Here is a 27,534-nt window from a genome sequence, read left to right as displayed (position 1 = left end):
TGTTGCGTCGGCCGGGGCGGGGCGGGGCGGGGTGGTCAGACCGGAAGGGAAGTGCTGAGCTCCGCCCCAGAAAAGCCCCACGAAAGCAGCTCCGATTTGGCCGCGTCGCCGCGGTGGTCGCCACGCCAGGCCGCCACCGATCTTGGGTGTCGCCAGTGCGGCGCGCCGCTTAGCTCGCCGCTTAGCTCAGCTTAGCTCTCGCGGCTCCGCAAGCGAGGCTCCGCTGTTTCCGCTTTCGTCTCGCTCATTGCCAGGAAACCATAAATTAATAACGAGTAACGAGTGTTTGTAATGATGAGCTGGTGCGGGCAAGCCGGCAGCCGGGCAGGCCGGGCAAGCGCCGCTGTCGGGAAGGGGCGAGGACTATCTTCCTGCTCGGTTCGTAAATAGTGAGCACGATAAGCGGGTGTCTTGTAGAAAACACCCTTATCAGTGTAGTGGGACCACGCGTGCATCGGGCAAACACCGCCCGCCCAACGCCGCGCTCTCTCTCTCGCAATCGCGGGGCGTCGCGTACGGGTGCGAGAGAGACAGAGCGACGGGAACGAGCCTCGGGATCAGTCTGCTGTCAGCAGACCGAGGCACGGCAGAGCATCTCGACGAGGGAGGGTTGAGAAGACCGAGAAAACGGTTCGCTGCCACCAGAACGCCCCGGCTGCCCCGGCCGCTCTGACACGCTCGCGGGACTAGGGGGCAGCAGCAGCAGGCTCTGTCCGAACAGCGCTGCTGTCTCTCTCGCACTCGTGGGGCGTGCCGTGGGGGAGCGAGAGGGACAGAGCGGTCTGCAGCCGCGGGGCCCCCGGAAGCGGCGAGCGGCGAGGCTCGGCGCCGTGGAGGCGGGCAACCCAACGTGCTGGCCGGCAGCCTGGCCAGCGAGAGGCAGGAGCCGAGCCAGCCAGCCTGCAGTCAGGAAGTGCCCGGGGAAGTGGCGGCCAAAGGAGCCGCGTCCCGGAGTCGCTCCGACCGGCTCCCGTCTGTCCGATCAACGTCTGATAGCAAATTGGCCCCCGCGGTGGGTGACGCGGTGACGCAGTCCGCAGACGGCGGTGTGCACTTTGATTTGAAATGGCGCGACTCCGATACGGGACGGGGCGTCCAATGAGCCGATAAGATACTTTGGCGCTCTTCCTGGCGGCCTGCCGGCCTGCCGGCCCGGCGCATACGAGAGCGATCAAGAGCCAGGCCGGCCTGATGCAATGCCGTCCCCCATTGGCCAACCCGGGCCGCATTGACGAAAGAGGAAACCGTCATTTTCTTATTTATTACACACGACTCTCGGCATTAAAAATACACCACACACTCTACTACTACTCGTCCGCAGGCCGCGGCGGACCGCGACGACGATGACCCTCCCATTCACACAGCCGAGCCGGCCGAAAGGAAAGGCCAGCTTATCGCCGACGAGCCTGTCGTGGAAACACCCCTCCGAGGGGGCGCTCCGTTTCGAGCCGTCGGAGAGAAGCAGGACGCCTGGTTGGATGAGTTTTGAAAAATGATGTATTGGAGCTGGAGCCAAAGAATCCCCTGGCTTGGAGCCCCTGGCTGGTAGGCCAGCAGCCAGTCGAGCAACGCACCGGTGTGGAGACGGTGGCCTACCTTGCCCCTGGCGCCTTTTCTTTGGGTGCTTTTCAGCAGCCCGGGTGACCAGCGAGTGGCCAGCGTCTTTTAGAGCTTAGGCGAAACTGCCGCCGTCTGTGTCACCCGTTGCCACAGCGGGTGCGACAGTCGGAGGCAATAATCCACTCCAAACGCGTGCAGACCGTCCGGCGGCCTACCCATCAGGCGCTACTCGCGCGCTGCCGAGGCGTGGTCCACACGCCGTCCCGCCCGAGCTGACCCTTGGTGACCAGGGCGACACGGCGACCGGGGACGTGTCTGGAGGCACGTGTCGCGTGTGGCGGTGACGTGAGGGCCGAGGCTGAGGCCGAGCGACGGCCGGACAGGCCGTTCCACTTTGCCTATACTTTTCCGCCGGTCGGAGCGGCGCGAGCGGGGCGAGCGGGGCGAGCGGCGCTGCGGGTCTATCTTATCAACCCAAGAGGGCGGCGCGGCGAGCGGAGCGCGGCGAGCGGCACCAGGAGGGCGGAGGGAAGAAGAAAGGCCAAAGGGGAGCTGCACTGCAAGACGCCGAGACGTCTGGAAACTGGTCGCCACCGCCGCATACGTGCCCCCGCCACGCCGCCATCGTCCAACGTCATCGCACTGGATTTCGGACGCACGGCCACGCATTTCCACGGGAGTGTCAGCAAATCGGGGGAATTCCCCACAAAGCTTGCGAAATGCATCGCAATACAGCGCCAGGACCAACTACTAACTTAGTTCTTGTTTTCGAGGAGCAAGCCCGTGGTCTGCGTACGTCCATCACACGTGACTCAAGATGCGTGTGCGTGTGTGTGTGAGTGAGGGGGAAGGGGGCTGGCAACGCCTACTGGGCCCTGATAAACGCTGAACTTTGGTCGAGCGCACTGCTGAGCCGATTCCGCCGTCCGCCATAAAACCGCAGTGGCCCCCTTCATCGCTTCGGCGTTGCCAAAGACCAACCCCATCCAATGGAATGGCGCGCACGTGGAAAATAAATGAGTGCAAACCGCGCGCGCGAGCGCAAAGTTCGCGGGAAAAACCGCGAACGGCCGGACGGCACGGCCACTTCGCGTTCGGTTTTCGTTTCGTTTCCGCGCGCACCCCGCTGCTCTGGGTATTGGCACAGTTCTGAATGGCAGCTCTCGCGCAGCATTGCAGCGCGACCGAGGGGCCAGAGCAGCGGCCCGCTTGTTGGCGGCAACAGTTGTTTTCCGATTGGTACCGTCTGGTGACCGCCGCGGCCCTCCCCTCCCCGCCCCGCCCCCGCAGGCTTATCGTCCGTCTAATGCCTCGGAATGAATTCTCATCACCATGTTTGTGATGATAGCGTCACTGGCCGGCCCAGCGGGCTGGCGTCGAACGGAGCTCCGTCCGCCCCGTCTCTCTTGCACCCCTTCCGGAAAACCCCGTGAGTGCGAGAGAGACAGAGCGCCGTTCGGAACCCCGCCTGCAGCCGCCGCTGTTTACTGTGTTTACGTTTTTCGCCTTGTCAATTAGGCCGCATGAAACGTCACTTCGGCCTTCCCTCGCGTTTCGGTCCGCGTCCCTCACTAAAGCACCCCCCCTCCAAACTAAAGTACTTTTAATTGGCCGCTGAATTATTGCTAGTCGAAATGTTCGGAAGGGGTGAGTCTCATTCACGAGTCGGATCCAGGAGGATGAGACTAAGATGGTTAGAGGGTGAAGGTAGACAAACAGTAACTTCGCCCCTTTTCCGTAGGCAAAAAGTGAGTCTGCCTATGTCGCGATGTCTTCCCTCGGTGATTCTCCACTGCTGGCTTGTGCTGCTTGTGCCCGTGGAGTCCGAGTCCACCTTCATAATTACTTTTATTGTGGGAGCGACCCACCAAGGTCGTGAGTTGGCCGACGGCACGGACGGCACGCTGGCTGCACTCTCTCTGTCATTAGCAGTGTCCTTCACATCGATCGTGAGGATTGAAGGTTTGCTGTCGAAGAGTTGTTGGCGTTTGATACGCCAAATGGACCTTTTCCCGCGTCTTTAACAAAACACGCAGCCGCAGGGTCGACTTAGTTCGCGCTTGCGTCGTTTCATAACCGAGATATCGAACTGATCGGAGACTCGGATTTCCGTGTAAACTCTCTTTGAACTCCGTAGATCGATTCTATGATACGGAGGAATATTGGGTAAGTTCTAGGATCTCTGAGTATTTAATCGTTGCCATAATTATCAAAATAGAACACAATGGCGGACTTTAAAAATCGCTCTGCCGGAGGCTTGAAGTTCTTGTCAAGGCTACCAACCATCAAAGCCATGTTCCCATTCCTACTATAAAAAATCGGAATCTGAAGGCATTTATTGCCTCTTCCAAACTGTTTAAAATAAGCATTTTGTTAGAAATAATGTTTCAAAGCCACAATGACCAAAAAAAGCCAATTACTGATTTTTTTTAAATTTGTCAAAAGTTGTCGTTTTTGTAAGATCAACTTTTTCCGGTTCGCGCGTCGGAGGTGGCGCGTAGTGGCAAGTGAAGAACGAACGAAAAGGTCCAAGCCGGCGTCAGCGTTGTCTCATTGTCTTGCTTAAATTCTCAATTTCGAGCTGCTGGTAGTGTTCTTTTGAAGCACTTGCATCGTTGAAAGTACCGTCACGATGGCTAGTCACATGGGAGTACGCAGAGTTGTGTTGGCCGATGTATGCCCTGGACTGGATGACACCTTGATTGTGGGCATCATAATCGCTAGCCAAAGCGCCAAAACGATCAACTCAAAGAAAGGTGAGAATTTCTAACTACAGGTTTTTCAATTTGCCTACTGCCTGCTTGCCTACTTATACTTTCACATTTCGAAGATAACTCCCCGAGAGGTGTTTGGAACTTCACCCTTCGAGATTCACCTGAGGACTACATCAATGTTACTGTTTGGGGATCACCCGCTTTCATCGAGAACTGCTCTGAGGAATTTCATATTGGTGATGTTGGTCAGTTTTGTTTTTAGGTCCGAAGAAGTCTAATTTATTTTTCTATTCCATGATGTCCCTGTCATAATCCCATCGATCAGTTTCAGTAACAAAGGCCAGAATAACGTTTCGTGTCACTGGAGGAGCTGATGATAATTTCCGTCCCGACGTTTCAAGGTAATTATTTTATTCCTCTACTCTGTGAAGTGAAGCAATATTAGCCTTTAATAACATTTAACTCGTGTGCAATGCCTTGGTGCTGCTGTTGTAATAACCAGGGAAATGATCACATGCAATCTTTAGTCAGTTTCAGTTGACACTCTCGGAGGGCACATCTGAAATAAAGCATCACAACTTCCCAGACAGTCCAAATTTTCTGTATTTGATGCACATTCCTACAAAGCAGTCTCTGGATATTGTGCCTTTGAGAGACATTAGTGCAAGTAATGACGCCATGCTGGGAAGCTTTATCAATATTCTTGTTGCTGTCCAAACTGTAAGTTGCCTTAACTCATTTATCAATTCTTGAAGAATTTATAAAGACTCTCCTATTTGTTGAAATCTTTGTAGGTTCAGAGGGCCCGACAGTTAAAAGGGCGAAATGGTCAACAATATGAGTTGCGGGAAGTGGTTGTATTTGATCAAACGAGCAGTGGTGTGTCAATTCAGTTGTGGGACAAAGAAATTAATTATCAAGCTTCGCAGTGGAAGCCAAGAGAAACAAGTAATAAATTTTGTATTTTATTTTACTCAAGTAATTATTCTCAAACAAATCCAGTCAAGAAAATATTTCTTTCTTTTCAGTTCTTTTTATGGCTGACATCAAAATGAAGTGGGACATGAGTCGCGAAGCATGTGTTCCTGAAGTTACTTCAAGGACAGTTATTACTGTTGGTCCACAAACACCGGAAGCGGAATGTCTGAGTGTATATGCTAGAGCAGCTCCTTTACATGCAACAGCAATTATTGACCATCTAGCAAGCAATTTAGTAGATGGTATGTCTTCTCAGTTGGTAGCCAAATAATTTACTTGTGTCATTTTAAGGAATGCAAAATAATTTGGTATTTTTGATTAGTTGGAAGTATAAGGAATGTGATGTCTGTGAGGTCAATCCTTTCTCGAGCTTGGGCTGATTTAAACATCACTATGTCAAATGAGGAACAGCAGTTCACAGCGCTGGTATACAGTAAAATTACACACCTTGATTTACATCATGAAAATGTTCTATTGATAAAGTGGTGGGTACTTGTTCTTCAATTTCTTTCAATATTTTGTCTAGATTAAAGAGTTCTTAAAGATGATGTGCTTCTTGTGCCCTATATAGCACTTCTTGCAACTCACTGTCATCCAGTGGAAACTCCTGCTCAAATCCAGAATGTCCAGTTGAGCAAGGAATAGACATTTTCATACCAAAAAGGACGTTTAATATTCGAATCAGTTTGTCTGATCATACTGGAACTCTGAAGAACTGCCGCCTTACTGCTGAAGCTGCTGAGGCAGTTCTTGGCTGTTCAGTAAGTAAAAGTGGCCTACTTATTGTTGAGAATATATATTTGAACACTTGACTGATGCATGTTAGTGTTTTGCAGGTGGCACAGTTTGATGCAATGTCACACAATCAAAAGTCCGTGTTGTCATGTAACTTTATCCTTGAGAGGTGTGCTGCAAGAGTCCTAGTACTCAAGGCATCTAAAGATCGCCGTCAGCCTGTTGTGTCTATGGTCTCTTGTACAATTGCTGACAATGGAGAGGTTGCCAGCCGCCTGCCACTTGTGTGAAAGTAACTTTGATGCAACTGTAAGTCAAGATTCCTGTTATTGTCAAGAGCAGTTTGCCCATCCTTGATTATTTTTATTTAATTGTTATTTATTGATTTCATTTTATTTGCTTTTCCTCTGATTCAAAAGCAAAAGATAAATACAAAATTTTCCCAATTCAATAAAAGTGTTGTTTTGCTTACAAAGTATTTATTCTGTCCATTATGTACAATCAGGAGCAACTTCTATGCCACTTAGTAGCCACACAAAAATTGATCAGTCACAACATAAATATCACAATTATCATAATCAATAGCCCCAGTTATCTTTTGGGGAACACATTTCATTCTAAAATTTGATTTCTTCTTGACTTAAAAAATTCAAATGAATTGCACAATGATTGGTCTGGCAAGCAAATTACCAAACCATGTTAATATACATTTTATAACAATGAAAACCTTTCCAAGACTGCTTCTTCTGGCAATATGTACAACCAAACTTATCACGAGAGACTTCTCCTAGTAAGGTCCAGGACTTACACAAGTTGCGAACTGCTATTAGGCCGATGGGATTCTGCCAAAAGTAAACAAGGCTTGTATTAGAAAAAAAATATGTGTACTAACAGCAAGTAAGTTATCAAAAATTTCTGCAAAGGAGACAGAAAGAAACAAAGCTAAAATGGCTATGAGTGCCAAAGAGGAACTGGGGGCCCAGAATCCAAACAATTGAAAATTAATAATCATGCAAACTAAGAGTAAAAAATGAAAACTACATTACCACTTTGAACGCTTTGACCAGTCTTTGGGAGTCCAATGCAAACATTTAGGGTCAATTCGTATCTTTCTTTTGTCCATTGCTGAATTATGTTGTTGGACCATTTCTTCAGTCAGAGTAATTATGTACTGGCCTTTGTAATAATTAATTAAGTTCAAGTTTTGTAAGGTTGAAATGACATCTTCTTTTTTGATACTTGTCAACTCACATATTTCACTGAAGGGGAAAGAAAATCACATCAGAATCACATGAAAAACTCATTTCACTGATTTTCAAGAGGAACAACACGCACTTAATTGTAATTTGTGGTTTCTCATTATCGCCTGTAGGTTTGATAGATATTAAAATGTCAAGAATAGTATTTGCCCAATATGACCGGTAAGAGAGAAGGCCCAAATCTGAAAGTGGTTTCTCTGGTGATCCTGTTTTCCCCTCAAACTTTGACAATTCATAACCTGCAATGGAAAACACATTCAAATTAAGAAACCTCAAGACAGTCTAAGAACATAGATCAAATTTGTGAATACTAGTTACTGACTAAATTCAATGAGCAGTTTTCCATATCCTTTTCGTTGATACGGTGGCATTGTAAGTATGCAGGCAACATTGTAATCCTCTGTAGATTCCTTTTCCTTGCTAAAATAACCAACAATGTGGAACCCTCTTGTATCCAAGTCTGTCATTACATAAAATAGAAATGGATCTGTATCATAATAGAGGGTTTTGTGGTCAAGAAAGAGCTTGGCAAGTAGGCAGAGGTTCTGGAAATGTGGAAGATCATGAAATATTTTCAACCCAAACACAAAAATATTTTCTAAGATATAAAACAGAAGCAACAATACCTGAGCATATGCTTTATTTTTTCTTCCATCAATTTCAAAAAATGATATGCTATTTTTCCTATAGATTTCATTACCTGGAGGATGTCGGACATTGCACTTAACCTGATTAAAAAGAAATATATTTCATAAAAATCTAAATTACAGACCAAGTAAAATCATGAACAATAAAAAATGCAACATTGCAGAAGAATGAAGAAGAAAGGAACTTACAAGGTGCCTTTCTAAACACTTCCTACTTTTTCTATACTTTAGACAAAATTCACATATGTAGATGCAAGATAAAGAGACAAGCTCCTGCAAATAAAAGGAAAGCCAATGAGAGCCAGTGATTTAAACATGACAACAGGGATGAAAAAATTTAAGTTTTAAATATACCTGGGGATATGGAGAAAAATACCAAGGTCGAATTCGATGTACACCAAGTTCAATCATTTGAACATTTTTCATTCGTGTTACTACATCATCATTATGGGCAACCATACTACCTGTTAGTCTAGGTGGCTGATCTTCTTTAGTTGGTTCTGGAGTTTGAGGCTGTGGAATTATTAGTCAGCATCATTAAAAATTTACTTATAGAGAATAGTAAGGAAAGTTAGCAGATATTTTGAATCTAAAACAGAATTTACCTGAAGTTTTGGAATCTTGTGATTAGTTGGCGTTGATGGTAACCTATCTTCATCGATCATTGAAGGTAAAGTAATAGTTGGTGTTGGCGGAGTGTCACTTTCAATAGTTTTTTTCCGTTTGTGTACAATTTTTTTCTGCAAAGCTGCAGCAAGTGCAGCTCCACCGCCATTTGTTAGAGGGTCACTGACAGGTGAGGTGGGCCTTGAAGATGATCCTATACTATTTGTCCCAAGTATGCCTGAAATTGAATTAAGGATTAATAACAACTCGTACTAAAAAAGTAAATTGCATTTTCTCTCCAAAACTACATGGAATTACACTTACTAGTCTTTTTAGGAGTGTTAACTCCAGTTCCAGGTTGTCCATCTCTTCTAGGATATTGTACTTTTCGTGTGTCTAACCGATCTACAGAGACCCATTCATCTAACCGCTTGTTAACTGAACAGAAAATAAACAAGTATTTAGACCACAAAAAAATTACAAATCACAATTTCCTTTAAAAAATGTGAACTTACAATCAACATAATGAACATAAAATGAGAAATCTTTTGAAGATGATCCCCTTACGCTTATGATTTCGGCAAGAGCTGTAAACACCAAAAATACAATACTTTATTTCCAATTTCCTAAAAGTATGAAAGGATTACTTAACATAAAATATAATCACAGAAGAAAACTAAGGATAAATGAACAAACAATCAGGAAAACAAACATTAATCTACATGACATTTAACTTACGCCAATCTTCGCTTCCTCCCATGCGAACAGGTAATCGACATCCTTCAACAAGGTCCGCCTGTACACACATACAAGAGATTTTAATGAAACAATTAAAGGAGACAGACATTGTAAAACCATACAAACTGCCATTAACATTAGACAAATGAATGAAAATGACAAGTGAAGTGCACAGTTGTGCACAGATAGATGCATTGAAGATGATGTTTTCATGATGAGACCGCTAACACAACTATAATGTCTACAGGTCAAGTCAAACGTGGCAACATAAAATTTTCATGTACTTCCTTTAAAACAGGCTTAAAAATGGTTCAATTTCAAGAAAAACAACCGCTAATTGAGGTTATGTGACAAACCCCTGCCTAGGCTTGATTTTGACACCTACATTCAGGACAATTTAATAGCACCGCACAAGACTGACGTCCGAAATTTGAAGTGTTTAATTCAAACTTACCGGTGAGTCACAAATTGAATCCCTATCATCTCCATCTTCATTCATAATTTTCAAAAATTTAAAAAAAAACGAGCTCCAAACTTTACGCTCAAGTCCCTCGCTTTCAAAAACAAGCGTTACGAGCAGGCGGAGACCGCGTCGTGTTTTCATTGCCTTCTAGATGTGGACAACAGAACAGAAATTGGCGCGTGGTTCAAATGAAAGCTCGCATGCGGCTACTGATGGTGGGGTTGAAATGCATCATTTCAACTTGAAGAAGAAATTATTGCATCTTTTTACCCTCTCACATTATCAGAAAGGTTGTAGCCGAATCAATTTCGAGGGCCACCGAAGGTTAGTGAGTGCGCGGATCAGGAACTGCGAACCCCTTAACCTTTGTTTGTTTACCATAATAGTAATAAAGGGAACGTTTTTTGGAATGGCAACAAGCTAAATATGTTCCTATAGATATGTCCAGTTTTTATATCCCATTTTATGCCTTCAATCTTTGACTGACGTTTATATTTTCTTAAATCCTTTTTCACTGTCCTATTCGAGGGCATTGTTTACTTCCTTGTGACAGCGAAAGTGCAGCAAATATAGGTTAGGTTTTACTGGGTTTACCAAGAAAATACTAATTATTGAACCTCAAAATGCGTGTATGACTTGCCACAAATCATAGCTTTCAACTATCCCCATTTTGATCGTGTTTTCATGCATCAGAAACTTTTCCCTCTAAATTCATTTGTGCCACTCCCACTCAATGAATAGTCCTTGCTCGCACGCCTTTGCTGACCGATGTTGCTGTTTCCCTGCGATCTCATGCTCTCTTTATTTTCAGATTAATAACCTAAGCATACACTATGGTAATTCAAGTTCAGGAACTGAATGACGAGGTTAGCTGTGGCATATTTTTTTATCAACACATTTCTTTACCATCAGTGTGTTCTCATCATTTTCTGTTTTCCAATGTCTAATCTTGTTACTGTTACAGCCGCCACTTATTCAAGCAATATTTTCTCGAAATTTGTCTCTTGTGGAGACCCTCTTAGCCAATCAGGATGATGTTAATCACTTAGATAGAGAACGACGAAGTCCTCTTCATGCCGCAGCATATCAAAATGAGCCTGAAATAGCTGAAAAATTAATAGCGCATGGGGCCCGAGTGGATCCGAAAGATTCACGATGGCTCACTCCTTTACACAGAGCCTGTTGCAATGATAGTGGAGTGAGTAAACTTTCTTCAGTTAATTTCACTTATCTGACCCAAACTAAAAGCCTTGTGAAAATGACAAAGTTATATATGATGTTCTGTTTTACAGGAGACTGTTGGAATTTTGCTCAAGTACAAAGCTAATGTTAATGCCAGAGATAGACACTGGCAAACGCCTTTACACATCGCAGCTGCCAACAATGCGATGCAAAGTGCTACTCACCTTTTTCCAGAACTGACAAATGTTAATATTACGGATCGTAGTGGACGCACTGGTCTGCACCATGCTGCTTACTGTAATCACAATGATGTATGTCGATTTTCTTGGAATAATCAAACTATGTAACAGTGGAGTGTGAAAATCAAAGGGAAATACTTATACTGTGTATTATGTATACAACTCTTTCCAGATGGTTTTATGTCTTGTGAGTTTTGGTTGTGCTGTAAATACCCGAGACAAAAAGGAGCGCACAGCTTTGCACTGGGCTGCATTTATGGGGCATGAAGATGTAGTTTGGACTCTCCTTCAAAAGTCTGCTGATGTGAATGCTAGAGATAAAAATGTAAGTACAGTTGGTTGTGTCCTTTCTCACCTCTTTCTTGTTTCTCGAACACTGAAACCTATTTTCTCTGGAACACTGTTTGCAGAAATATACACCTCTTCATGCTGCTGCAGCTAGAGGTCATTCTGGAGTTGTGGATTTGTTGTTACAAAATGATGCTGTTGTTGATGAAATGAACTGTTATGGGAATACTCCATTACATATTGCTTGTTTAAATGGACACAAGAGTGTTTGTGTAGAGTTGCTGTACAGAAATGCAAACATAAATGCCATCAATTTTAGGGGGCAGGTAAATAGCAATTATTATTATTACTATTATCTCTACTATTGTTATTTTACTAATTATTTTTGATTTGATCGCATCTGATACTTGCAGACACCATTGCACATTGCTGCTGCTTCGACTGATGGAAAAGAGTGCATGGAACAGCTTTTACTTAAAGGTGCAGATATTAATGCCCAGAGTGATGATGGTAGAACACCTCTTCACATGACTTGCCACTATGGAAGGTTTACTTGTTCAAAGATTCTTATTGATGCTGGTGCTGAGGTGGACAAAGAGGACAAAAATGGATGCACAGCCTTACACATTGCTGCTCTGTATGGCCATGACATCTTGACAGGAACGCTTCTTTCAGTGGGTGCTGATCCTAGGAAACCTGGTTATCAAGGTAAACTTTTTCTCCCTTTGAGTCTCTTTCTGTGCTCATTCCAAAATTTATATTGGAAATGTGTCTTACATCTAGGTCGTACGCCACTGCACATGTGCTGTCTTGGAGGATATGTTGAATGCTGCAGAAAAATTCTCCAAACAGGAGTAGATCTAGATGCACTTGATCACACTATGAAGACTCCACTCCATCTTGCCGCTCATAGAGGGTATACTTTGATATCTTCTTTTGAAATTGACTTATTCTGTGAATGCAAACTTATATGTGAGTTATTTTTTCCAGGAGTGTTGACTGCTTAGACCTGTTGGTTAGCAGTGGTGCCGCTTTCCAAGTGCCTGATGCTCACATGCGCACACCCCTACACTATGCTGCTGAGCAGGGCCAGTTTTCTTGTCTCCTCACCTTGGTTGGCCAGGGAGCTAGGGTTAATCAGCAGGATAAACTCGGCTGTTCAGCATTACACCTGGCTGCCAAATGTGATACTGAAGGCAACTGTGTGGAATACCTCCTCCAGCATAATGCCAATCCTATTCTAAGAGATTCCCAAGGTTTTACAGCTGTGCATTATGCTGTTGAAGGAGGCAATCAAGTTGGATTAGAAAAACTACTCTCCGTGCTTACCCCAATGGATTTTCAGACTGATGATATGCCTAGGCTCACCCCACTTCATTTGGCTGCTTATTATGGTCACCATGAAATTTTAAAGTTATTGCTTCCATTTTTTAGCAATTATAATGTGAGGGAACATAATGGAAGAACGCCTTTAGATTTAGCAGCTTATAAAGGTATCTTTTTACTAGAGTAATGTAGTTGCATGTCATTGTTATCTGCCTTTTTTCCCCCCCTAATAGTCTCCTGTCCTTTCTGTGTGTTAAGGACATTACAAGTGTGTAGAACTTTTGCTACGATGTGGAGCACAGGTATTAGTACATGATTTAAGAACCAAACGCACACCTGTCCATGCTGCTGCAGCATCAGGGAATGAAGACTGTATTCAACTACTTCTTAATAATTGTGAAAACAAAGCCGTTGTTGATGCTATTGACAGTCAAAAAAGGTAACTTAATTTTTCCTATTGGTGATATATTTTTAAAAATTTCCTTAACATATTTACTTTTATGGCAGAACTCCCCTGATGATGAGTGTGGGTTTGGGGCATGTTAAGTGCGTGAACATGCTCATAAAGTATGGAGCGAGTATCAATTTGGTCGATGAAGATTTACACCCTCCTTTGTTTCGAGCTGTTGTGAATGGAAGCAGTGATGTGGTGACACTGCTGGTTCAGGCGGGTGCAAATGTTACTTGGCAAGACAAGAAAGGGAAAACGGCTGTCCATCTGGCAGCTGCAATGGGGCATCTGGACTGTCTCACAATCCTGGCTCAGGCATGCCATTCTGCTAGTGTTTCACTTGATACACTCCTGGATGGTCAACAATGTTCTGCACTCCACTGGGCTGCGTACAATGGTAAATGACTGACTGATGCTTTGAATGCATTTTCATTTTATATTTTAATAATAATAATAATAATCAATTTTGTTGAAAATTTTAGGACGTGCAAACTGTGTGGAATACTTGTTGCAGTCTTCATTCATCACATCTATGAAAGGAAACCCCTTTTCGCCTGTTCACTGTGCATCGTAAGTTTCTCAATTTGAGTTTACTCTTTTATTTTTATGATGTAATAAAAAGAAGGGCTCTATAAGTTGGCTTTCCCTGACAGGTATCATGGTAGCAGAACTTGCTTGGAGCTGCTCATGGGCACATTTGGTAGCAAAGTTGTTCATTTGAGAGATGCTTTAGGAAGAACACCTCTCCACCTAGCTGCAGCACACAATAATGCTGCCTGCATGAAAATGCTTTTGCAGCAAAATGCTTCATTTGAAGCTAGGGATACCAATGGAAAAACACCACTTTTATGTGCAGCTCAAAATGGACACCTTTGTGCCATTGGTATGTACCAGTTCATCAGTCTTTCCTGGAGTCAAAAGTAGGTTGCCTATCCATCAAAATAATGTTTATGGAATGTTTCTTTCTTTTTTTTTTTAAAGAAATTCTTTTAAGTTGCGGAGCAGATGTAAAGGCCTGGGACAATGAAGGAAATACTGCTCTCCATCTTGCTTGTGAGAGGCGGCATACAAGCACTGCCCTTTTGTTGTTAGAAAATATGCCAAACCCTGAACACACAGTAGTCAATATGGCAAATAGGGAATTACGGACGTGAGTTTTTCCCTATTTGAATGTCAACTTTTGCATCAATACCAATTTTTTTAAATTATTTGAATACAAATTTTAATCTGTTTCCTTTTTGTTATCAGTCCATTGCACTTGTCTGCCAAACATGGGCTTGTATCTGTTACACAAGCCCTGCTGGAAAAAGGAGCTTCTGTGGTGGCTGTGGATGCCTGTGGCCTTAGTCCTGTTTTAGCATGTGCCCCCAACCTCAATGTGGCCCAGTGCCTTGCTCTCATCTTAGCAACATCACCCTCTTTTTCTGCACTGGTGCCTCTAAGAATTCTAAACAACCATGAGCAAAAGGGTAAGTGTCAAATTTTATGATTAGTTTTGATACTTGACCAATTTGACTTGTCAGATAATGTGACAATATTTGCTCAATATTGACTGTGTAATGTAGTGATGTTTCTTTCTTCTTTTTTCCCTATGCTCAGAAATTACAGATCTCTGCCCTGAGCAACTGCAGTCTCCTTCTGGTGGTGATCAGTCCGATCGATCTGAGGACTCTGAGTTTTACTAGTGAATGTTATAGTTTCTCCAAATACCCAAACCAAATGTGTCTGTGTGACAAGTGTATAAGGTTTTTAATAAGCTGAGCTTTTGTTTTATCTCACCATTATTATTGTACTTCTTCTTCATGTGTGCGTAATTGCCAAGTCAAGTCTCACCTAATGAATGAATCTTGAACACTTCTTTCTTGTAACATTTGTGTCAAATGTGAGGATGAACCCAAATTTTACCAAATATAAGGCTGTACTTTGAATTAAAGCAAACCCAAGATTAACATCTGTGGTATGTGTGGGAAGTTGGATGAGCTCATTTAGATATAGTTATAATAATCTCAATCTGTGATTTTGTGGACAGTGTTTTGTGGATGTGTGTGTACTGTGTACATGATAATACATAAAACCCTGGGTTTCTTTTTAACGTTAAAATATTGCTTTTTATTTATTGAATGACACTCCTTTCAAGCATCACCAATGATCACAGAGCAGAATTCTGCTCCATGCAATGATTTATAGAGGAACTGCTAACATTGAGTTTGAGTAACTCTTGAGCAAAGAATGACAACATTAACTTGAGAGTTAACAGCAACAAACAAAATCTTTTAAAAAAGTCATATAAATATGTGAACAACTTACTACACATAAATACTGTACATTAATTCTAAGCTTCTCAAGGATCAGTACAGAAAAGATATAGACCTCCAAACCCTCATCTATCATTGACAAAGAAATAGAAATCTCTTTCATAGTTTAAAAGTGACAAAGAAATATCAAAAGATTCAAACCTCCATATCTTTATCAGATCTCATATTTTTCTTTCGAAGCTGCATTTCACCAGAGAGTTTTGGTGCTTCTGTCCTTGTATGCCAAACATATACCTGAAAACATAGAAAAACATAATCAAATACACTCAAATACTCAAACACGATTGTTTGACAATGAAATATCCTTTACCAGTGAGGGGTTTGTTTGTTTACACCGCACAGCCTCCCCCCCCCCCTCTCCTCGCCACTCAAGGATGTTGTAATTCTCATAGGCTCTCCACTCGTCACCCGTAAGAAAGGTATGAAAAACTCTGCGCTGCAAATTTAGGAATTGTTTGGAAGTTTTGTACTCCAGTGACAGTTCATTCATTCCTCCCCACCTGCCTCTGTTTATCTCCTTTTAACTACTTTACAAGAAATAATGGCTTTTTCTCCATCTAAATACTCTGAGGATCATTGTAAAGAATTAAAAAAGTTGATTGCAACACTTACCTCTACAGGTGAGAAAGTCTTAGATCCACCAGTGTTAAAAGGTGTCACCAAGATTTGCAAGTAAGTCAGACATTTTATTAAGGCAATTTTAGTTTTAAAATGTGATTTTACTGAAACTCCATTTATTGGATCTGTTCTTTCGTTTTGCAGACTGTCTAATGATTATGTTATACTTGCGTATAACTTGCTCATGAAACACCTTGAAGCTAACCATTCCGAAGTACGCTACAGTTCTTTTCAAATTTGCATTGAACTTTTCAAGTAGGTTTGTTTTCTTGTGATTCATTGTTTTCAATTAAAATTGTTGGTGCAGTTTTTTATATTAATTTATTGAATTTCAGGCGTTCTCATTGCTTTCGTGAATTGTTAGTTTCAAATTTAGAAAAAGTTATGGTCCTAACTGCTGAAACAGATGCTGCTAAACCTATGCCTCGTCCTCGTTCAACTGCTCTATCACTTAAGAAATTAGCTCTTACTACCATCCGTGATTGGGCCAAGAACTATGGCAGTGGATACAAGAAACTGAACTTAGGCATTTCTTTTCTGAAAAACTGCAAGAAAGTTGACCTTAATGCAATGGCTTTGGAAGAGGCTGCTGAACTTGGCCGGCAGAATGAACTGAAACGGAGGAAACAACGTTTGCAAAATGAGCGTTTCAAGAAAGTTGTGGATGAATTAAATGGTATTAGTTTGGAATACACATTCTTTGTATTGCTCATATTTTTAGAGTTCTTTTTCTAATGCTTTCTTTCTAATTCAGACAAACAACCTGATATTATCAATGCGTTAACAGAGATGGAAAATTGTATAGGCTTATTGCTACCACGACCAGAAGATTTTTTCATTGAAAATGATACAGATAGTGCTAATGTTGAGAGTGGTAAAGAAAAAGTATGTGGATCATCAGCAAACCAAAGTAGCCTGGATAAAACTGCTGATGAGATTCACAGTCCCAAAGATGAACAAAGTTCTTCCTCCGACAGTGAAGAAGAAGAAGAAAATTGCTCTACCAAACATCCAATCTTTGATTTTCGAAAGTACGGAATAATAAATCCCCATTTCAGCATAACACTGAAAGTTGACCCCGGTACACATTAAAACATACTGCTACTGTAATTTTGATAGTCCTGCATATAATTATTGAAAGTTTGTTTATTTTTCTGTAGGAAGTGATCCTTTGGTGAAGAAAACTGAAGAAAATGCTCCAATTATTGATAGTGCTCAAGATTTATTTAGAGTTGTTTCAAATCGCTACCATCCATGTATAGAGAAATGGGAAACTATTCTAGAAAAATGTTCAGGTTTGTTAGAAATGCATCTCTGCTCTAATTGCACCTACTGATAAAATGTGTTCACATTTTTTGTAAAGGTCACGATTCAACTTCTTTCAGACTTAGAAGTGTCCACAGTAAATGAGATTGTCAAGAAAGTCAGTGACCTGAAGCTTCGTGTAGAGATGATCCTTGATAAATACAAGAGACTCAATTTGGATGTTATTACCACGAAGCGTGATAGAAAAACAAGTGGTGAGCTGAAATGCAATTTCGGTAGGGTCACATCTGCTTAAGATATTTCTTAAGTTTATCTTATCGAGTAATGTTTCTACTTCAGATGATAGTGAAACATCAGATTCTGACTTTGAAGAAGTGGAAAACAAGGAAGGATTTGAAGCCTTCTGTAAGTCTTCTGCTATAAAACCAACCAGTCTTGAGGGCAAAGATAAGGCTGGTCCATCACACAAAAATCAGCATCGTCAGCATGGCCCTAAAAAGGATTGGAGCCTTGTGTCAGAAGAAAATAATGAAAAGGTATGTACATAGTGTGCAAGTATGTCATTTCGATTATGGTGTATTTTGTCAATTTTTTGAATATTATTTTATTTTGTATCTAGGATCCCACTTCCATTTTTTCAACTTTATCATCAATATCAAACAAAACTTCAGCTACTGCTGTGGAGCTACCAATGGACAGTACTGAATCCACATCACCTAAAAAATCAAATAGTGGTGATAAAGTATCCTCTTGCTCTATGGACTCTGAACCATCCTGTAGCAAACACACTTCTAGTGAGGATATAAGGAAAGCCAAATTACTGTCTATTGCTCCAAAGTTACCATTTGACATTGATCTTTACCACTGGGAAGATGAGAAAGTAGAAGCTCCCACTTTGTTGACGTAAGAATATTCTTACTTATAGCTACTCTGCATAAATATTAAAAAATAAAATTAAGTACTATTTTATGCTTGTGCTTATTTCAGAGTTAAACCAGACGGCCATCGATTCTGGGTGTCAACTGCTGAGGAAAGAGACGAAATTCGTGATCCAGATGGTGAGGCAAGCATTCGGACCCGAGTTATTGAGTTTTCAGGTAACTTTGAAAGAGTGGAGTGGACTTGCCGAGCCCCTTTACCAAGTGGAAAGTTGTGCCCTAGACAGGATAGAGTAAAGGTAAATAATACTGGCCATGAGTACTGCACTTTACATTCACTGCAATGTTCTTCATATATTAATAATCGTCTCAATTTCTTATTGAACATCTCAGTGCCCCTTTCATGGCAAAGTTATTGGAAGAGATAAAAATGGAAAGCCAAGTAGCAAAGAAGATCTGCAGGCTGAGGAAGAGCGCTTACAACTAGAAAAAGCAAATCAAGTGCCTGATTGGCAGGACCCAAAACTTCTTGCAGAACTAAAAGTCAGTATATTTTACTTAAAGTTTTTTCAGTAGAAGAAGAAAGAAATCCTGATTGATTTTTGTTTGTTTGTTTGAAGGAGTCGACGGGAGTTGATTTGCAAATGCCAGATAAAAGCAAAAGAGGGTGGCGGAAACATCCTCCAGGAGAGCAGAAAAAATATGTCGGCCTCACTGATGTCAAAGCAATTCATAACACTACATACAGTAGGCTCTCCAAGAAAGTTTTTGAAAAGTAAGTATAATTATCTCCATTGCAGTGATAACCCACCTATGTGATATTTGTGTTAAAATGCTGCTTTATGATTGTAGGTCTTCTATGAGGAGAGTTGCTTCTGATTTAGACAAGCTTGATAGAAAACGGTTCAGGGATAAGTATGGAGATCAATTTAACTACCATTTCAACTAAGTATTTTTTGTTTTACGGTATAATTTATTTTTTTAGATCTATCTATGTTGTACTATTTTGTTTTGCAGCTGCATCAGCTGTAAAACAGATGCACTTTGTACCAAAAATAAGACTGTTCAATTTAGTTTGTATAGATATTTACCAGTTCCTAAGACGTTGTATTTTTTGAAAGTTTCTTTCTGTGTTGTTATTCTATTTTTCTTGTGTTTTAATTAAAGAGTATTTTTTTGAAGCGAAACTTGTGTATGTTATTCCCATCTACCACTGGCTTTTGCCAAAGAGCATAAAGTCCTCGATACAGTACCGAGGAGCCTGAGGTTCGTTAGTGGTATACTTTACCTCCGATTAGAGGCAGGCGCCGGGCGCTGTCTTGGTGACGTCACGGTCACGATGCTCGTCAAGTGCGCTGTCTTGAGGAGTCGTGCCTGGCCCCACCTGCCAGCCCTGCCAGCCCCAGGCCGGCGTGCACGGTGCGGCGACTCTAGACGGCCGGCGGACTGCGGCGGACGACGCCGACCTTTGCACCCCGTCGCCAGGAAAAGACGCCCTGGAATCCAATGCCGCCGTGGGCCGTTGCCATAGGCGTCACGTCGTTGGGGGGCGGGGCTTGATCGGGGCCTGATCGGGGGAAGGGGGCATTCCTGGCCCCCACCAGGTACAGCCGTGGCCAGGACGCCGTCGGGGCGACGGGGGAAGGCGAGGGAAGGCTCTTGATGGGCACGGGGAAGGCCCGGACGCCGGAGGCGCCTCCAGGCCGGCCGCCAAACCGCGGCCCCGCCGAGCGGGTGCTGTTCAGTGCCGCGGTTGCCGCTCCGCGTCGTCCGCGGTGTACCCTTTCGGCGCCGGGGGCAGCCGGGGTGTCATCGGGTCGGACCGCGGTGCGCATCGACAGCTACTTGCAGTGCGGACTGTACAGCGGATTGCAACGAAGCTGATTGGCCGGCTGGACCCGCGGAGGGGAGGGGGCCGAGCTGTTAACTGGCCTGACCGACAAGCCACCCTCCTCAGTGGGCCGAAGACACCTTCACCGGCCGGAGCAACTCACCAACACCAACAACACCATGGTGAGTCGAGTGGAGCTCGCCTAAAGTGTGAGAAAATAAGGGAATTCCACGCTGTGGTGCGGCTAGAGTTTGCCCCCTGTGGACCAGCGGTCACCTGCATCGTCCCTGGGCACGGCCGCGATGGCCTCAGCAGCATTCTTTGTCCTCTGCCGGGATGCTGCCTGGACGGCACACGCGCCGCGGTTCAAACGCGCGCGGCCGGCGCGCCACCGGACTATGTTTGGAGATACCCCGCGGGGAGTTCTTTGAGAACGCGGGGTATGCGCGACCCTGCGCCGTGCGCTTACGCCGGGATGTCGCCCGTCGCTGCTTGGTGGTCCTGTTCTCGACTCGGAGACAAGAACGAGAAACATGCGGGGCATTTGGTATTCTGCAGGGGTCTGCTGACTCGGACTGTGCTCTGTGCACTCTAAACGTCTTGCGGCGAAAGACGGTATGCTGGAGATTTTCTCCAGAAAACGAAAGAAATTCGACAAGATACCCATGAGATACATACAATAAATTTCGAGAATACGACAAGATTGTAGGGACAGTATTTGAGAGGGCCTTGCTTCGCCATGATTGATGCGAAACAAAATTAGCTTTCCTCAGCTGCGTTGTATTGTTGCGGCTTTCAGCTTCCTGCTTTCAGGCGTTGACCACGAATAGGGAACGTTAATCAGCAGATTGCTCCGTGCTGCGCGCTGCGCCTGTGGCTCGGCTCGGGCTTCCGGCGCCGCGTCTCCTCGAATGTTGCCCCCCCCCCTTCTGCCCACGCGCTTTTCATGGATCCCACCCCCTTCTTCGTCCCTGCCGCCCCCTGCCGCCCCCGGCCGCCCCCGGCCGCCGCTGGCGCCGCGCCAAGATCCCGTTACATCAAGTGACTCGCCGCGCCGCCCCGCGGACCGCCAGCAGGCCGATTCCGAACCCTGTCGTCGCCCTGTCTCTCTCGCACTCACGAGACGTCCCCGACGGGCGCGAGAGAGACGGAGTCACGGAGCGCCGTTTCGGAACGAGCCTGCAGGGCCTGCAGGGGGAAGCACATTCCTGGATTAGCACGGCAATACGCCTTGCGCCGCGCCGCCGCGCCGCCGCGCCACCGTAGGAATGGCATGCCGTCCCTGCCATGGCCTGGAACCTGGAATCGCCCGGTAATTCCATTCGGCCGGATAATTCGCCGGGCGATGATTGGCCCATCGATCGGCAACGACGGCGAGCACGGCGCGCACGCCTTGAAAGTGCCGCCTCAAACTTGGCGTCGGGCGAGGGGATCCTCTGCGAGTCCGAGTAGAGCGCGACCGCCGCGAAACCGGAGCCACGCCGCACAGTGCAATGATTCCGAGAGTCCTTTCCGTCGCGCTGTCTCTCTCGCACCTGTACGAAACGCCCCATGGGTGCGAGAGAGACAGCGCGATGAGAACGACTCTCTGAATCAGTGTGCAGTGGAATGGGTCCGGGGAGAGGAGGAGGAGACCATCCAAGGAGAACGGGACGGCCAAAATCAACTCATTTCCCGTTCCCGCGTGCAATTGCTCGTTCCGAGGTCATGCTGACACACCGTTTTGACATTTCTGCTCCCCCTGGCCCCGGGCGGGCTCGGTCTGTCTGTCGAGTCTCGTCAATCCACTTGCTGCATTGCCACTCGAATGACCAGGCGAACCGCTCGCGGTCTTTTGGCCGATCCCGGCCTGCTGTGCGCGGACAGACTGCACTGCGTTCCGCGGCTAATACACACCCCTACACTGTACCCGCGATGGACGCCTCGGCCTCGCCGTGTTCCGGCCATAACGGGGCGATCCTTCTCCCCCCACCCCTTTCGCTTCATTTACGGCCCGCCAGAGTTGTAGACTAAGAGATTGACGTTATCGCTCCGTCGAATGGGATGGTATGGCTTTGTTTCCGTTTCCTTTTGCATTTGGGGCGGCGGAAGGGGTGGGGGTGCCCCCCGAGGGGGAGGGAGGGGGAGGGGCGTTGTAGCTAACGCTCTGCACTGCAGTAGCAGCCCAGGCTAGTAGGCTCTGTAGTGAGTCCGTAGGGACGCCGGGGACGGGCCGTCCGGAGGGTCGGAGGGTCGGAGGGGCGCGCGGGGAGTTGCAGATAATTTCACAATGCGGATATGATGATGTGACGCAACGGTAACAAGCCCACGGAGGCCCCTCTGCCGCGCCGGGCCGGGCTGGCCTTTGCTTGAACGGCGGGCACCGCGGGGCACGGCCAGGCACGGCCAGGCACGGCTCGCTTGCTAAGCCAACGAGGCCCCGGCGGGCTGCGCGGGCTGCGACTTGGGCTGCGATGCCGCGACTCTGCGAGGGCAGAAGGCCGGAGGGAAGGGAAGGGCCCGCGAAGGGACGGACGGGCGACCGGGATCAGACGGTCCAAACGGGGGGCATGGAGGAGGGGGAGGGGAGGGCGCCGTCGACAATGGCGGCAGCAGGAGCCAAATGTGCCCCCTCCGCTCCCCGCCCGGCCGGGCCACGCCGGGCCGGCCCGCTCGGGGGAAGGCGGGGATAAAATTGGCCCAGGGAGCGTCACTGCCGGGAGGGAGGGGCGCTACTGCGCTACTGCGCTACTACTGCGCCGCTCGGGCCGTGTGTTCCACTGTACCGCGGCGTTCCACTGGGTTCGAGGCGCGGGCCGTCTTCGACGTCGCCGTGCCCTCTGCTCCGCTCTGCTCGCTGGCGCTGCCCGTCCGCGCTCCCACCGGATTCCAGGGCTCCAGCGAGGGCTCCAGGCGGCGCGGCGGCGGCCCTGGAGACTTGGAAGGCGGACGTTGAACGGGCCGGCTAGGGCCCCACCGCGGACGCGGGCAGTAGTAACACCTTCACCCTACTGCCGCCACGTTGTGTGCGAAGGGCCGCAAACGGCCCCACGCGGCCTAAGGGCCAAGCGGCCGGCCGCGGCGGGGCCGGGGTGCCCCTCGGGTCCAGTCCTTCGGGGCCCGGCCCGTGGGACTGGGGGTGGACGGCGGACCGTGGACCTTGCGCACTACTCGGCCGCAGAGTCCACAGCGCCGCCACTGGCCACAACCGCGTGGTCCGCTTGTCGAGCAGGCCCACCGGCCGGGGCGGGGTGGGGGCGGGGGGCACACTGTACATCGCGCCCCAAACAACGAACAAGGAACAACGAGGGAGGATTAGTAACCGCGCATCATCTACTTAACGGGTCACCAGAGGACGGGGAAAGTGAAAGGGGAGGGGAGGGGGGGGGGGGCGAGCCGACGGACGGGAAGACGGGACGGCTATGTTTAGCCCGGCCTGAATGCTAGGGTGCGAGGGCAGGCAGGCACAGCGAGGCGTCTCGGCCAGACAGGCGGGGTGGGGCAGGGCAGGACGGGGAGGTACGTGACGACGAAGACGGGGGCTTCCTTGGCCTCCCCGGCGGTGCTGCGGCGCGCTGCGGCGTGCGGCGTCAGCGATCCGAAGCAACACGCCGCGCTGACTCGACTCTGGGAAACTCGGTGCAGTCCGAAATATAAGTCAAGTTCCAGCAAATCAGTCAAAGCGGTCGCGGTTGCGGTCCACGGCTGTAGCTGTAACCGAGACCAAAACACGGGGGTGGGGGCGAGCCGGGCGAACCCACGGACTGGCGACGGTGGCGCCGCCGGGTCCCGGATGCCAGTCCGAGGGGCTTGCCGAGGGGCGGCACGGCAGTCCCCGTCCAGGGCCTGGCGGGCCTGGAAACTCGTACCCAAGTCGCGCCAACACTTTCCTCCCGGAAGCACTGGCAATGTGCCTCATTCCCTATGACTAATGCCCCCTCTCTCTCTCCCGCAGTCTGAGAAGACCGATAAGAAGAAGAAGAAGAAGGCGAAGGGAGATTCGCAGAAGGAGAAGACTCCTCCCCCCGCGGCAGCGGCACCTCCAGAACCGGCCGGACCGCCAGAACCGGAACCCATCAAGCGGCCGTCGTCCAAGAGCTCTTCCAAGAAGAGGCGCAGCTCCAGGGCGGGCTCCGATGTCTTCTCGCTGTTCACCAACAGCCAAGTGGCCGAGTTCAAAGAGGTGGGGGGAGGGGCTGGGCCTGGCGCATGCTGCCTGCCCTGCTACAGGCAACCAGCCATTACGGTCACTCCGCCAATTGTCATTAACTGTGGCCGCTCTCTGCGCAGGCCTTCGCCTTGATGGACCTGGACAAGGACGGCGTCCTCGGCAAGAACGACCTCCGCGCCACCTTCGACATGGTCGGCAAGATCGTGTCCGAGAAGGAGCTGGACGAGATGCTGGCCGAGGTGCCGGAGACGGACGAGGGCGAGCAGCTGCCCTGCACCTTCACGCAGTTCCTCATGCTGTTCGCCAGCAAACAGCAAGGCGGTGAGTACGCACCCGGTTCAATCAACAGAAGAAGCCCAACCCTTTTTTTTCGGTTCCCTCGGTAGGTGTGTCGGGTCGATGGAGAAAAAGAAAACTTTGTGTGTGTCTCTGTTTTTCTTTATCTCTTTCTCCTTCTCGTGAGCTTTTAGTTGTTAGAGAGGGATTGTGAGCCGGCAGGGGCTGATGAGGGAGGCTGGGTTCAGCGGGGTGAAGGGGTGGGGCTAGTGGGGGGCGGGTTGAGCAACCTTGCGGCGCGAGTGGAGGTGCGAGGCCGCCCAGCGCCCCGCCGGGCAGACAGTGCTGGCAGACAGCGCTGGCACAGCCAGGGCACTGCTAGGGCAGCCAGGGAGAGGAGACGCATGGAATGGAAAGGGTCAAATGTGCGATCACGGGAGCAATCCGTCGATAAAGGGCTTGGCGGAAAGTGGAGGGGGTTACTCGGGCTATCGCTCTGACCCAGACACCAGACGTGACGCGAGGAAGACTTAGACACACCGACCGGCCCTGGGCCGCCCTGGACCGGGCGAGTGGAGCAGCGGCGCTGCGAAGCCACGGCGGGGCGGGGTGCTTTGGGGCCCTCTGGGTCCGCGCGGCCAGGCCAGGCGGGCCAGGCCGTGTGGATTCGTGGATCCATGCCGCAGTGCGCAAGACGTTACTCAGGCAGACAGGCGGCCTGGCCTGGCGGCGACAGGCGGAAGGGACGCGCCCACCTTCGGCACGCGGAGGGAAATACACAGAAAAAAAATAGAGCGACGAACTTTCACGTTTAACTGAACTAATTGTTGTGTCCGATCGTTGTCTTGCAGGGGGTCCCATTGACGATGACGACGACACCGTGATCCAGGCCTTCGTGTGCTTCTCAGACCCTGACGGCTGGCTTGACGCAGACAAGTAAGTCCGCACTTGTAACATTTTGAAATAATTCACGAATGGACCATTTTGTTGCTTTTCAATTACTGTTTTGTGCAACACCCAAAAAAATTAATTCGTTTAGCTGAAACAATTTTTGCTGTACGTTAAAGTACACCTGTTCACTCGTCGCTCGCGTCACACAGGCCCCCCACAAAGGGGTGGTCTGCCGTTGACATGACGTCTGCGTTTGCGCGTGTGTGAGTGTACATCTGTACATGTGTGCTCGTCCTGTTTGCAGCCTGAAGCACTGGCTCATGACCTGGGGCGACAAGTTCACCCTGAAGGAGGTGAAGGACGCCTACGAGTCCTTCTACTTCGACGACAAGGGCAAGAGGATTGACTGCGGCAAGCTGCTGGACATGCTGCTTGGCAAGGCGGACGACTGAAAATATAAATAAAACAATTGACAAAACAATAAAAAAATATTATGATTGAGTGAATAAACTGCTGTGCGTCGAGAGAGGGAAGGCGTATGCGTGTGTGTGAGGGGGTGAGAGGGGGGGTCATCGTATCACTGGAAGGCCGCAAGACCCTTCGGCCGCAAGGGAACAAGCACCAACACTGTAAAGAGTAAATAAACTTTATCGTTCCAAGAAACAGCGCTCATAAATTGCCCATGCCCACTCCGTCCAACACGCAGTCCAGCACGCAGTCCAGCACGCAGTACAACACGCATGCCAGCGCAGACGAGGCCTCCAGGGCCTCCAGGGCGGGGCGCCGAGCTTGCCAGAGCCCCTGTTTGGTTCCAACCGGAATCGAGCGGCAGCCAGCCGAGGCCGAGCAGGGACCGAGCACCACGGACAAAAACAACGGACAAAACGAAAACCCAGGGCTCGTAAATAGCGGCTCCAGCGGGCCGCCCGGCTGGGTAGGCAACTCGCTGGGACGGCAGTGCGGCGGATTGCCTATCGCAGTTCGTCAGGCGCTTTGCCTCGGCTCCGCCGCCTAGCAGGCTACGCCAGGCTACGCCAGGCTACGCCAGGCGGTGCGGCCGCGCCGAGCCGCGCTGATTCCGAGAACGAATTAGCCGGGCGGGCCTAAAGGATTCATTGGTCAGGAGGAAAATCGATGACTTCGACCGGCGGGACACGCGCGTCGCGTCAACGCACGCGGGTCAGGCAAGCGCACCGCAGCCGCCATCCGGCCGGTCGCCGATGGCAAGGCCGATGGCCGGCCGCATTGCGGAGCTGCGCAGTGTGCCGCCGCAAACGGGATTCCGCCAAATGACTGGCGAAAGTGGTGGCATTTAGTGCGCTGCGTCCAGCGCCGCCAGCCCTGCCAGCCCTGCCAGCCCCCAGCGGCTCAACAAGTGAAAGTGGACGCCTTAATGTGGCGTGGCGCGGCGTGGCGCGGCGTGGCGTGGCGTGGCGGGGGGCCGCGGCGTCCCTCGAGTCCTTCACCCCGTCACGCCTCGCCTCGCCGCGCCGCGCCTGTCTGCGAATAACGCCCCGCGGCACCGCGGCGCCACCGCATTGATATGACTGTGAATAACCGGCTCATTTTCCGGCGAATTCAGTCCGCCCCGGGCCTCCCCGCGGCGGGGCTCGCGGCCAGGCTCGCTCGCGCCCTCCAGCGGCATTTGGCGCGCCTCGCGTCGTCGGCCGCGCCGGCCGCCCGACCCCGCCACTCCAGCTGACGGCAGAGAGGCAATTTGAAACGCGGCTCGCCGCCCCTAAAAAAGTTAAACCGCTCGCCCGTTGTGCTCGAATCGACAGTAATGGCCATTACGAGAGGGGAGTGTGCGAGAGCAGGGGACGGTTTCGGAATACACGCTGCCGTGGGACAACCACGCGGTTTTCTTTTCTTAATATTCCTCTCTCGACATTTTCAGGCTCGGACTGGCCCACAAAAGGCCCCAGCGGATGAGACCGCAAAAGGCCCCCGATCATCATTATGTTTTTACCCTGCATGACCAACTTTGTGAGGCTACCGCTCCCAAACTAGTTGCGGTCAATAGCCTTCCCGATACAGGACATGAAAGAGTAGGGTCTTAAGAATACTAGGGCGTCGAGGGAGGCCTTTTGCGGCAACTAGATTGGACACAGTGGCCGCCCAAA

At 48.3% G+C, this 27,534-nt stretch overlaps 5 protein-coding genes across 8 annotated transcripts; 4 read left to right on the top strand and 1 right to left on the bottom strand.

Moving 5' to 3' along the window:
• Positions 1–2,069: 2,069 nt before the first annotated feature.
• LOC117645108 (meiosis-specific with OB domain-containing protein) lies at positions 2,070–6,443 on the top strand. Its single transcript, XM_034385029.1, has 10 exons — positions 2,070–3,207; positions 3,302–4,316; positions 4,391–4,519; positions 4,600–4,675; positions 4,802–4,994; positions 5,069–5,222; positions 5,303–5,494; positions 5,575–5,737; positions 5,824–6,013; positions 6,089–6,443. Exons 2-10 carry the CDS (start codon positions 4,193–4,195, stop codon positions 6,275–6,277), a joined length of 1,410 nt encoding a protein of 469 aa, XP_034240920.1. The 5' UTR covers positions 2,070–3,207; positions 3,302–4,192; the 3' UTR covers positions 6,278–6,443.
• Positions 6,444–6,449: 6 nt separating this feature from the next.
• LOC117645091 (histone acetyltransferase Tip60) lies at positions 6,450–9,846 on the bottom strand. 2 transcript variants are annotated; one of them, XM_034385018.1, is made up of 12 exons: positions 9,692–9,846; positions 9,238–9,295; positions 9,015–9,086; positions 8,824–8,937; positions 8,499–8,737; positions 8,248–8,406; positions 8,083–8,166; positions 7,873–7,974; positions 7,569–7,791; positions 7,323–7,485; positions 7,034–7,246; positions 6,450–6,829 (listed from the first exon to the last, which is right to left on the bottom strand). In XM_034385018.1, coding segments are annotated over exons 1-12 (1,578 nt in total). In that variant the 5' UTR covers positions 9,842–9,846; the 3' UTR covers positions 6,450–6,828. The 2 variants fall into 2 exon arrangements, with proteins under 2 accessions (XP_034240909.1, XP_034240902.1); XM_034385011.1 differs by lacking the exon at positions 6,450–6,829 and having other exon boundaries at positions 7,030–7,246.
• A 39-nt stretch (positions 9,847–9,885) lies between these two features.
• On the top strand, positions 9,886–14,967 carry LOC117645065 (serine/threonine-protein phosphatase 6 regulatory ankyrin repeat subunit A-like). 2 transcript variants are annotated; one of them, XM_034384981.1, is made up of 16 exons: positions 9,886–10,024; positions 10,512–10,566; positions 10,665–10,898; positions 10,993–11,193; positions 11,294–11,446; positions 11,532–11,735; positions 11,823–12,117; positions 12,193–12,325; positions 12,400–12,902; positions 12,994–13,174; positions 13,243–13,583; positions 13,669–13,756; positions 13,840–14,069; positions 14,168–14,336; positions 14,435–14,655; positions 14,786–14,967. In XM_034384981.1, exons 2-16 carry the CDS (start codon positions 10,534–10,536, stop codon positions 14,869–14,871), a joined length of 3,072 nt encoding a protein of 1,023 aa, XP_034240872.1. In that variant the 5' UTR covers positions 9,886–10,024; positions 10,512–10,533; the 3' UTR covers positions 14,872–14,967. The 2 variants fall into 2 exon arrangements, with proteins under 2 accessions (XP_034240872.1, XP_034240864.1); XM_034384973.1 differs by lacking the exon at positions 9,886–10,024 and adding an exon at positions 10,041–10,273.
• A 948-nt stretch (positions 14,968–15,915) lies between these two features.
• LOC117645080 (UV-stimulated scaffold protein A-like) lies at positions 15,916–19,450 on the top strand. 2 transcript variants are annotated; one of them, XM_034384994.1, is made up of 12 exons: positions 15,916–16,173; positions 16,264–16,374; positions 16,455–16,795; positions 16,874–17,200; positions 17,280–17,414; positions 17,505–17,639; positions 17,725–17,921; positions 18,005–18,288; positions 18,373–18,562; positions 18,657–18,806; positions 18,884–19,038; positions 19,116–19,450. In XM_034384994.1, exons 1-12 carry the CDS (start codon positions 16,043–16,045, stop codon positions 19,210–19,212), a joined length of 2,253 nt encoding a protein of 750 aa, XP_034240885.1. In that variant the 5' UTR covers positions 15,916–16,042; the 3' UTR covers positions 19,213–19,450. The 2 variants fall into 2 exon arrangements, with proteins under 2 accessions (XP_034240885.1, XP_034240893.1); XM_034385002.1 differs by lacking the exon at positions 15,916–16,173 and having other exon boundaries at positions 16,264–16,378.
• Positions 19,451–20,121: 671 nt separating this feature from the next.
• LOC117645058 (myosin regulatory light chain 2-like) lies at positions 20,122–25,917 on the top strand. The gene is made up of 5 exons (XM_034384960.1): positions 20,122–20,276; positions 24,029–24,256; positions 24,364–24,565; positions 25,372–25,456; positions 25,716–25,917. The coding sequence occupies exons 1-5, from the start codon at positions 20,274–20,276 to the stop codon at positions 25,861–25,863; spliced, it is 666 nt and encodes a 221-aa protein (XP_034240851.1). The 5' UTR covers positions 20,122–20,273; the 3' UTR covers positions 25,864–25,917.
• Positions 25,918–27,534: the final 1,617 nt, after the last annotated feature.

Source organism: Thrips palmi, unplaced genomic scaffold (genome assembly GCF_012932325.1).
Source record: "Thrips palmi isolate BJ-2018 unplaced genomic scaffold, TpBJ-2018v1 HiC_scaffold_1, whole genome shotgun sequence".
Taxonomy (NCBI): Eukaryota; Metazoa; Arthropoda; class Insecta; order Thysanoptera; family Thripidae; genus Thrips; species Thrips palmi.
Note: the sequence above shows the minus strand (reverse complement) of the source record. Positions and strands in the feature narration are given on the sequence as shown.